Source organism: Malania oleifera, chromosome 4 (genome assembly GCF_029873635.1).
Source record: "Malania oleifera isolate guangnan ecotype guangnan chromosome 4, ASM2987363v1, whole genome shotgun sequence".
Classification (NCBI taxonomy): domain Eukaryota; kingdom Viridiplantae; phylum Streptophyta; class Magnoliopsida; order Santalales; family Ximeniaceae; genus Malania; species Malania oleifera.
Window position 1 is genome coordinate 7,328,413 of NC_080420.1, and position 11,213 is coordinate 7,339,625.

The following is an 11,213-nucleotide window of genomic DNA, read 5'->3' on the forward strand; positions in this document are numbered from 1 at the left end:
ATGCGTGTGAACCTCTCGATGGTACACCCCGCATCGGTAGGAGAACTCTCATGTCTCCTAACACTTCGCCGATCTCTCGCATAACCTGCCTCGTCAAACCATAAGGCACAAAAGAAGTCTTATTACTCACAGTTCCCTCGGAACCGCTTTCCAAGTTATTATCCTTGAGCTCCATTCTGAAATAGAATAGGAATCAGTTAGAATTCTTATATCGTACATAGTTAACATAATCAATCACCTAATCATGTTAACTACCAATCCCACGAGTCTAAGACTGTCTTGTCACACTGACATGAATCCATCAATGGTTTGCCGTGATCTTTCTGAAATTGTCATTCCAGGAAGGACACAGAACACCGCCAATGAGTCCCCGTCTAGCAATAACACAAACCTCGACCTACACTACCAATTTCCTACATTCTATACTCTAGTATGTACACATCAATACACCTAACCAAGTCTGCAAGACCTAACAACCTGGTTAGCTCTGATACGAAACTGTCACGCTTTGAACCTGTAGATGGGTCCCAGGTGTGAATATAGTAACCTAACCTATCTTTGTATCAATTAAAACATACATGATACAATACCAAATGAGGGTCCAAACCCATGGGGTATACAGATGCCCTTACAATCATAACATACACATCCATACTCATCAGGTACACAGTGGAATATGGTTTTTCTATACAGGTACAGTACTATACCAGAGTCTATACAAAGTTAGGATATATATTCTCATAATTACAAAACATACTCCGAGTGTCTACAAAAACCATCCCGACAACCCGGATACAAAACTTGTACCTAACATGAACTAGCAGTAGCTAACGAAACCCTCGCTTCCAAATGCTAGGATGCTAATTACAGCTACCTGAAGGACCTGAAACACATTTGTACGTACATTCGGGGTGAGACACCTCTCAGTCAGGAAGAAAGCATGTTATATCAGTGTGTGGCATACCAGTGTTATTTTACGTAAAACATAACACTATACAATACGATACAGTTCGAAAATATTTCCATACAGTTCCATACAGTTTTTGAGTATTTTCACAAATCCATTCCAGTACATATGATACCCAAAACATACGGTCAGTGTCGTCACACTAATACGCAACTACTCTATGAATCCCGAAGCTTCATAGCGATTACGTTGCCAATACGATGTAGCTCACACTAATACGCAACTACTCCATGAAACCTGAAGTTTCACAGCAATTACATTGCCAATACAGTGTAGCTCACACACCTCGGTGACCAGCCGTGATGCATAGTGATATTTCACACCCTCGGATATAGAGTCGGGACTTTCGTCCATGATTTTGACACCGGTACATGGCGCAATGTACGGTAATTAGCTGCAATGTAGCTGTTTCGGCGTACGGTAATTAGCTGCTCCTAGCCGATTTCACAAAACCTAAAATCATTTTGGAACTCACGTTCCTATACTCATCAGCATACGATAATTAAGCGCCACATAGTTGTTTTACAAAATACTTGGAACAATTACATACAACCATACATTCCACACTTATTTGGTTTACGGCAAATCATATCGTTTTCCAATTCAAGTATATAGTTTATATAAATATGGATAACTGTCATCTCAATAATACAGTTTAAAAAATTTCCAAACAAAGCAGAGATGATACCCGAAATCCCAAATTTTTTCGAAAACTGTAACCCGAAAATCCCGTGTTTTACCCGATAGATTTCCTCAAATAAGTTACCAAAACATACATACGATCGTAGCCTACAAGCTTACCGATCCCGATTTCAAAAAGTAACTGATATAAACCGAATCCCCTTACCTTAACCCGAATTCCAACTACGAACTCTACGATCCCCAAAACTACGAATCGAGACTCCAAAACCTACAAACCATAGTACAATACATGCTTACAATCCGTACTACTATACATATTTTGAAACGAAAATGAAAATCGAGTCTTACCTTGATTTTGGTCCGAAACATGAAAACACTCGAAACGAGATTTCAATATGCTAGGAACATAGAGAATTCTTCTTTGATCCTTACAGTAACGTTGGATTTACGAATCAGACGACGAATGGCGAAGAAATCTAGAGAGAGAGAGAGAGCTTCGAATTCTAGAGAGAGGAAGAGGGAGAGAATGAAGCTAACTTAGCTTGGAAGCAACCCTTTTGGATATTTATAGCCCTTTGACTCGGGTGGATTCGTCGACAAGATGACGTCTCGTCAACGAGTTTACTAGGTTTCTCGTCGACCAGACGGCAGTTTCGTCGACGAGCTGGATATTTCCAATTTTTCTCAACCTTTCGGCATTCCCTCATCGACGAGTCTCTAAATTTTGTCAATGAGGAGCCTTTAGCCTTCGTCGACGAATGATGGCCTCATCGACGAAGTCTGCACAATTACCTTTTTACCCCTCTCTTTCATAATTTAATTCATTTATCACAGGTCGGGTTCTTACAACTTTTACATACGATAGAGTTTAATGACTATTTATATCAGTGTGGTCTCTTTGATTTATCAAACACGAGCTCTCATATGTCATGGTGCAATGGCCATGAAGGGGTGGCTCGTAGTTGGACTAAGCTTGATCGAGTTCTTATTAATAATGTTTTTTCCAACCTATATGGTTTGGCTAAATTCAAATATCTGAGTTGAAAGACCTCAAGTCATAGTCCTATGGTGGTGTATACGAGTACGTCATTCTCTTTGTATGACCCTATCCCATTTCGGTTTCTTAATATGTAGAGTTTGCATGATTTTTTTTTGTCATGCGTTAAAGCTGCATGGATCAAGAATGACTCGGCCTCAGGTCTTTTAAAACTTGCTATTCGTCTAAGAGAACTAAAGTTGCGTTACGTGCATGGAATAAAAATGTCTTTGAGAGAGTGAGAGAAAACCTACAAGCTCTCGAGGAAAGGATGAAATCTCTAGAAAATCAGCTGCAATTAGGTTTTTTCTAAGGAGGTCGAAGTCGATTACTTGACTCCTAAGTTGGAGATTCTGGTGTGGGAGAATAGGGAAGCATCTCGCCTAGGACAAAATGTGAAAAAAAAAAAAAAAAAGTTGATTAAGGGGGATTAAAACTCTAAATTCTTCCATTCAGTTATCAATGAGAGGCGGAATAAGGGTTGTATAGACCGTATGGTTCTGAACAACGAGAGGACTTTGGATGGTGCGGAAGGAATACATAGTGAAGTTGTTGCTTTTTTTTTTTTCAAAATTTTATCTCAGAGGCTTCAGTGGTTGAACCTTGTGATCTTTCCGAGTTAATTCAAAGGCAAATTTCAGATGCTGAAAATAATTTTCTCTACGCCGATCCGACGAAAGAAGAAGTTAAAAGAGCAGTGTTTTCTATTCCCAAAGAAAGCAGTCCGAGATCAAATGGGTTTGGCTCTGAATTTTATATTTCTTCCTGGGACATTGTTAAAAACATGTATTGGATGCACCAAAGATTTTTTTTTCAGGGCACTCCTCTTGCCAGGTTCTTTTCCTCTTCGTTTATTGTTTAATTCCGAAGGTAGACAATTCTTCTAGTTTTGATTAATTCCGACCTATTAGTTTGTATTTTGTGGCTTACAAAATTTTTTCCAAGATTATTATTTTTAGGCTAACTGAGATTGTTGATAAGTTGGTCTCACATGAGCAAAGTGTTTTTATTCCCGGACGTAGTATTTTTGAGAATATTATGCTTGCATAAGAAATGGTTTATTCTTTGCACACAAAAAAAAAAAAAAATGGTTGGCGGCAATGTGATGGTTAAAGTGAATATGACTAAGGCTTATGACAGAGTGAATTAGAATTTTCTTCTGAAGGTTCTTAAGGCTTTTGACTTCTCTAAGAGATTTTGCAAGCTCATAAAAAATTGTGTGGACTCCCCGTGATTTTCCGTTATGATGAACAAAACTTTTAAAGGGTTTTTTCAATCGACTAGAGGCTTGAGGCAAGGGGATCCTCTTTCTCCTTATTTATTCATCATAATGGAGGAGGTTTTGACAAGGTTGCTTAGGAAAAACTATGAAACAGATTGTATTGTACAATTTAATCATCCGATTGGAGCTCCTTTGGATTCGCATTTGCTTTATGCGGATGATATTCTTATTTTTACAAATGGTGGGAAAATGTCTATTAGAAATTTGGTTTACACTTTGGAGATGTATGAGAATTAGTCGAGTCAAAAAGTCAGCAAGACAAAGTCTGCGTTATTCCTTTCGAAATACATTACTCCTGCTCGAAAATGTGGGTTATTGAGAATCACGGGTTTCATGAAAAGTAAATTCCTAGTTACGTATTTGGGTGCGCCTTTGGTTTCTAGAAAATTGTCTTCTAGGATCTTGGAGCCTCTTATGGAGAAGATTAGGAAGAAAATTACAGGGTTGAAATTTAAGTTGCTCTCGCAAGGTAGAAGATTGATTTTATTAAGACATGTGTTGTCTAACATGCCGATACATTTTATGTCGGTTATTAATGTTTCACAGGTCACATTTTTTCGCATCAACTCTCTTCTTGCTAACTTTTTATGGGGAGAGATGAAAGGTAAAAGGAAGATTCATTAGCGCTCTTGAGAGAAAATTTGTAAACTCATCTCGGAAGGAGGTATGGGCTTGAGAGAACTTAAAGAAATCCAAAAATCGCTTCTCATAAAATTTGCCTTTAGACTGTTCACTTCTAATAATCTATGGCCAAGCTTTTTCAAAGCTAAATATTGCAGAAATGATCATTTATTAATAAGGAATGGGAGACCAAATGATTCTCGATTCTAGAAATCAGTGATGACCACCAAATAGATTAACCCATGTCTAAATGGATATGGATAATAAATGGGTCAAATATTTTATATCAATGGGTCATAAATGATCCTATCCATTTCGACCCTACCTACCCATTTTGACCCTACCCATCTTGATCCCTACCCACCCATTTAACATGTCAACTTACAAGTACGAAAATTCCTTACTATGAGTTTGCAAACTAGTCCAATCATGCCAAATTTTACCATGTTTAAACTTGTTTATTAAATTTTAAATATAATTTAATCTCAAGCCAAACTTAAACCAAATTAAAAGATACTTGATCAAATATGTTCATTTATGCAAATGAATGAATTAAACAAACCTTACTGACTCTGAGACGCGAAAGGCTTTTCGAGTTTTATTAGGCAAAAGGGGAAAAGTGACTTTTTTTTTTTTTTTTAATTACATAGGAACTTCAGTCACCAACAAGCCTTTCGGACTCTCTGGTGCAGCATCAAACTTACGGATCAATATCCTCCCCCTAGGTCACGCTGATCAGGCAAAGTCTGAAATGCGGACACGGCTTCCGTGCATCAGTTGGACGTTCGGCCAACCCGACCCCCGGGACACATCTCCATTACCATCCACGATCCCCGTTGGCTCACAGAAAACTCTCATCATCCACGGTCCCCACTGGCTCACAGAGCGAACTCTCATCATCCACGGTATTCGTTGGCTCACAGAGTAAATTCTCACCATCCACTGGTACTGCTAGTTCTGTGAATGTATCTACCTAGAATTGAACCTCCGATGCTCATTCTTACGTGTTGATATCTTTCCACTGCGTCATGGCCGTGGGAAAAAATGACTATTTCTAATATTATCTTAGGTTTTTTTTTTTTTTTTTGGGGGGTCCTCAAACCAGTTTATTAGCTAGGAAATTTGGGCCTATATCATTGAATTTAGGTTATCAAGTTTGGATGAAACAAATCCACTCTTAGGTAGCCTATGTTTTTTAGCCTAAATAAGCCAATACAAATCAGAGCATATTAAATAAGCTCAAACAAATCTATAACTTGTCATGAGCCAAAATAATTGGATTCATTTATTTTATTAAATGAGTCTTAACAATTGAGCTTAACAATCACTCATTTATCTGATCAAAGGATACAAGAACTTATACTGTGGACCTCTTAGAAGCTAGAGCTGAAACTTTGCGTCACATCCATAGCTTGCGCTAGGAATTCCTTGAAACTCTGTATATTTATAAATCAAACTTTTTCACTGTTATAATATAATCAGATATATAAATTTTAAAAATGTTTTAATAATAAGAAAAGCATTTTTTTATATTATATTTTTATTTTTTTTGTTTTTAATTGATTATTATAATTTATAGAGTATATTTGTAACTTACATACATATACACACGCACACATTTTAATTATCAGTTGGATCACCAAGTTGATCCACAGGTTCAATTGGTTTAACCGACCTAATAGTATTGTTGAGTTGGTCACTAGTCTAGTTTTTAAAACCATGGACAAAACGGCCTCAAATTGAACCTAACTTTCAAACCACTCATAAATAGTGCCAATTTGATTCATTTGCAGTCTTATTTATGGACATTCTTTATTTTTGGGACTAAATTGTTCGTGTTATTTGAGACAATTGAAAATTTTAAAGCATGAATTCAATTTAATATATATTCTTATTTAGTCATATTTTTTTGCTAAAAATTTTACTACTCTTCCTATATTGTTTCATAAATATATCAATGCTATAATGATAATATTTTTAAATGCTTATCAAAGATTTCCTTTATTGAACTAAAACTAATGCAAATATTTTGTGTTTATCATCACCAATCTTACAATGTAAAGCAAATAAAAATATCTCGAAAGGAAACAACACCTAAATAGCAATAATTGGTAGTGTAGCTATCATCCATGTACTTCTCATAAAATATCTTATCCTTCATTAAGTGGATGACACTTTAATAATTGTCACAATACATGAAAGCCACCAAGAAATGAAAACTAAGTTTACCCAACAAACCCCTAATCATCAAGCTGCATTTTGAAGCTCTTTTAACTGCCATGTACTTTGCTGTTGCAGTTTGCAATAGATAATGCAGCAGTAGCTTTTCCTAGGGAGATAGATGTTGTGTTGGGCAACCCATTTGTGTCAAACACCAATACTACAGGTATTGCTATTGAATATATAAGAAACTAAAGTAATGCAGAAACTAATAATAAAATAGTAAAAAGAATAAGATAAGTAATTAACGAAGTTCGGTATAGAATTACTTACGTCCTCGAGTGTCGACGATCAATGCACTACTTTTTGATAAAGTATAACTTTGAGATGTGTTTTACAAATGGAGAGTTGAACTCTTTATAATTTATATAGCTTTAATCTCAAGTTCAAAAAACACTTCTCTTTGATGTAGGACAAATAATACAAAAAACTCAAAACAACTTTTTATACCAATGTAAAACTATTCTATTAATGTGAGACAAAAAAATAACAATGGAAAGGCCTATAAAAATAGCTTTCCTCATTGAACTTCTAATCCTTACGTGTGAATTTAAATAAAATGCCCATACAAAGTTTTAATTCCAATTCAACTTTTTCTAGTAGGCATACAGAATAAGAGGCTTCTCTTGGCCATCCATCAAACAGGAGAGTAGATATTGGTTCCAGCACCAACGAACGCCATCTAATTCCATGTCATAGAACCTGGAAGAAATCTTTTGCCAGCCAATAAAGAAATTCCAGAAGGAGATGCCCAATCTCTCTTTTGACTTTTCTGTTACATACTTATCCTGAACTTGACCCATAAGTACTCCAGTCCATAATTCTTCATGCCTATTCCGTCTTGATGATGAGATTATTAATATTGTTCTCTTACCTCAGCAAAATACATACATACATAGATTTATACATACATGTGTTTGTATATTTGTGCATGTATACACACATGTTTGTTATGTATGTACATGGTAACCAGTAAACATCTAGTGGAGCAGAAGGATGGTCAGATTGAATCTTGATATTCTTCTAAAAGGCCTACAACACAAGCCTTTGGGGCCAATTGGTCCTGAAAGTAGGGTTCTTTTCGTAACTTTAAACACAACCACGAGCAATGGATGCTTTTTTGAAAGGAAAAACATTTTAGATGGCTTCCAAATCTTTAAAATCTTGCTACCTCTGTGGAACCATTTGAGGGGCAAACTGAAAATTAAGTTGAGAAAAGATAGTCAAGCAGGCTATATTAGTTTAAAGGATTTCCATAATAATTCTGGACATGAAAATCTGAGCTTTTGTTTTGGCAATCTATGAACCTAAAATGAATATAAAGTGTTACAAGCTAATGATCAGAGAAAAACATTTTAGATGGATTCCAAATCTTTAAAATCTTGCTACCTGTGAAAGTATTTGAGGGACAAACTGAAAATTCAGTTAAGAAAAGATAGTCAAGCAGGCTATATTAGTTTTAAATATTTCCATAATAATTCTGGACATGAAAATCTGAGCTTTTGTTTGGGCAATCTATTAACCAGAATGAAGATCCAGTGTTACAAGCTAATGATCAAAGAAAGAACCGAACTCATTCAACCAAAGATGATCAGAAGGATATGTAACTCTTTCTGAAAATAATTGCAGATTTCAATTTATAGACTTACAACAACCTTTACTGAGAATTGATATATTAAGGCTGGCAGAAGTCCATGCCATTGCTGGTGGTGTGAAGGGAAACTAGGAATGCATGAAATAATGAGTCTCAAGAAATCAGAAACTAAATGTAAATGAAAAAGCTGCGAAAACATATAGCAAGACATGAATATCAACTAAACCCTTTTCATATAACCTCAAGCATGGCCATTTCATTACCAAAACCAAAATCTTTCCAGACAAAATCTCGACTGCCATTGCAGCCAAAAAATAAGACAAAAAAGGCAGTCTCGACCCACTCCCAAAGATGCTGTTAACTAATAATAAAGTAATAAGAATAAAGGTTTACATGGGACCCATGCGAGACAATGATGACTAATGGTCTGATTTTGATGAAGATGATGATGGTGCTGATGATGGTGGTGGTGGCTGCAGAAGGCTGGTTGTGCTGTGAAGATGAAGGAAACATTATTCCAGGAAACCAGTCTTAGTTAAAATGGCATTCCTCACTTTGCGAAGGTCTCTTCCTTTTAGTGTCCTTCCAACCCCTTCACACACAGAGAACGAAGAAATCTGATTCCTTGCCAGCTTCCTGGCAATCCATTCATGTGGGGGGACCATTTCTTCATCCTCACCACCATCATCATCATCCTCGTCATCATGATAAGCAACACAGTCACTGGTTTCACCCCCTTCAAGAGAGTGAGAACCATCCCTGGAGCCCTTCGAAGATTTTTTCCCATAAATCTTTGACCAGTCAGGTATCTCCACTGGAACTGATGATTGCTGAACCACCTTGGCTCCATGACTACTTGGATTGTTAGCTCTGGGGACCTTTCTTGGAGCAGTGGGTTTTGTCCATGCAGAAGAAGAAGATGATGATGATGATGACCCAAAATAGTCTTTGAAATTCCTCATGATCTTGGAACTTGGATCTTCTCTCTCATTCTTTACAGCAGCCCAAACATCTGATTCTTCAAAATCCTCATCAATCACAGCATACCTATTTGCCATGGTCGATTGCTCCAAAACCCCCAAAACCCAAATGCGTGTTCAAGCAAAAGACCCAAAAGAAAAGCTTTAAGCCTTCAACCACACAGCCACTTCCTATTACTTATATAGATGAAAGAAAAAATGGGTACTCTTCTACTTCTTTTGTAAATTTTTTTTTTCTCGGGAGTCAGGAATCTACCTTGGCTGTGTTTCTATTACCTCCAAAACAAGCAGAGGGCTTTCACAATTTTCTCAAAAACAGAGTCTCCTCGGCCCAATCCCAAGAACTAACGATGACAAAATAAGCAGAACAGAAAGGCCAAGATTATACCTTTCAAAGCTCACAGATTTCGAGGAAGGCCTCCACTGGTGCACCTGCAACATCTCTCAAGGAGAAAAGGACAACAGAAACAGATGGAAATGAAAAGGATCCTTTCTTAGACCAAAACTAGAAGTGAAAAGGAGAGTTAAAAAAGGAAAAAGTAATGATTTTGACGAGAATCTGAGTCTATTTTTTTTTTTTTTTTATATTTACCTGAGAGTGTTGATTGAAGTATGAAAGGTGGGTTGCGCAGATATATCCAGACCTCCACAGAAACACGATAAACCAAGGAGGCATTTTGGAGGCAGTGAGGTGAGCTGACCCAGAACCCAATCGTCATCAAACCATGTTTCCTGCTATAGTTCACAGCTGGAAACGAATCATTTTCCCGAACAGCCACATAATTATTGAAGGCAAAAATAATAATAAAATTCTACTCTGATCAAAATTGGCGAAGCCTGCAGTGCTGTTTGATGGGAAAAGTAGGAGAGATTCAGAGAATGGACTGCTCTGACAAATCTCACATATTTCCGTAACCCTATCCAAAGCCAGCCTCATTCGGCGCTCGCAGTTGCGCAGACCACAGCAGAGCAGTCCAGTGATTGAAATTAGAACAGAGTGTGATGGGTAGGCTAGGGGGGGGGGGGGGCTGGCCCTTGGGGCGAAGGACCTTGCTTCGCTGCCGCTTCTCAGAAATGAATTGAGATTTGTGATTTTGTGAGCTGCGACTGCGACCGAGCTTACGTCTCTGACCTCATTCTTGCCTCCTGCGTTTTGGGGTGGTTGCAAGAAAACACAACAGTGCAGAGAGAGACAGAGGGAGAGGGTGAGAGTGAAGAGTGAAATTGTATGATGGCAGGGAGGGTGGTAGGGGTGAGCTGTCTTATCCAAGTTCAAATCACCAGGGCTGGCCTGTTGATAGAGACCCCAGAACGAATTGTGATTGTGTGTGGGTCAACGTTTCTGAGTTCTTACAATTATATAGGCAGTCCGATTCCACCCAACGCAGATGTTCTAGTCCATCTCTCTCTCTCTCTCTCTGCCATGAAGAAGGGGACAGGCTACCAAGAGAAACTTTTAAATTGTGTTAAAAACTCTCCAAAATTTTCCCCTCCACGCAAGATTTACAATTGTAGGTTGTATTAACCGTCACTCTGTATTTAAATTCAATAAAAGCAGTGGTGCTAATGATATGAATTTCTTGTCATTTATTGCTTCCAATTTGTAATTAATGATTTTAAAATTTCATGTAAAAAATCATTCATCATAAATATTTTTTTTTAAATTTTGTGGAATATATGAAGGAAGGATTGTACATATTGTTGGGGGAATACTTAGAATATGTGCGAGAATCATCCATTGGATTCCATAAAAAAAAAATTTAATTGGATGCTTGGCAATAGAAAAAAATCTTACCATATATTTAGAAATGGTTAGGTTTGGATTTGTATTTGATTTTTGAATAAATTATAATATAAGATTGTACTAAAAT

At 37.1% G+C, this 11,213-nt stretch overlaps 1 protein-coding gene across 2 annotated transcripts; it reads right to left on the bottom strand.

The window, feature by feature from the left end:
• Positions 1-8,578: 8,578 nt before the first annotated feature.
• Positions 8,579-11,007, bottom strand: LOC131152787 (protein S40-7-like). 2 transcript variants are annotated; one of them, XM_058104646.1, is made up of 3 exons: positions 10,159-11,007; positions 9,935-10,077; positions 8,579-9,774 (listed from the first exon to the last, which is right to left on the bottom strand). In XM_058104646.1, exon 3 carries the CDS (start codon positions 9,418-9,420, stop codon positions 8,875-8,877), a length of 546 nt encoding a protein of 181 aa, XP_057960629.1. In that variant the 5' UTR covers positions 9,421-9,774; positions 9,935-10,077; positions 10,159-11,007; the 3' UTR covers positions 8,579-8,874. The 2 variants fall into 2 exon arrangements, with proteins under 2 accessions (XP_057960629.1, XP_057960628.1); XM_058104645.1 differs by having other exon boundaries at positions 8,579-9,783; positions 9,935-11,007.
• Positions 11,008-11,213: the final 206 nt, after the last annotated feature.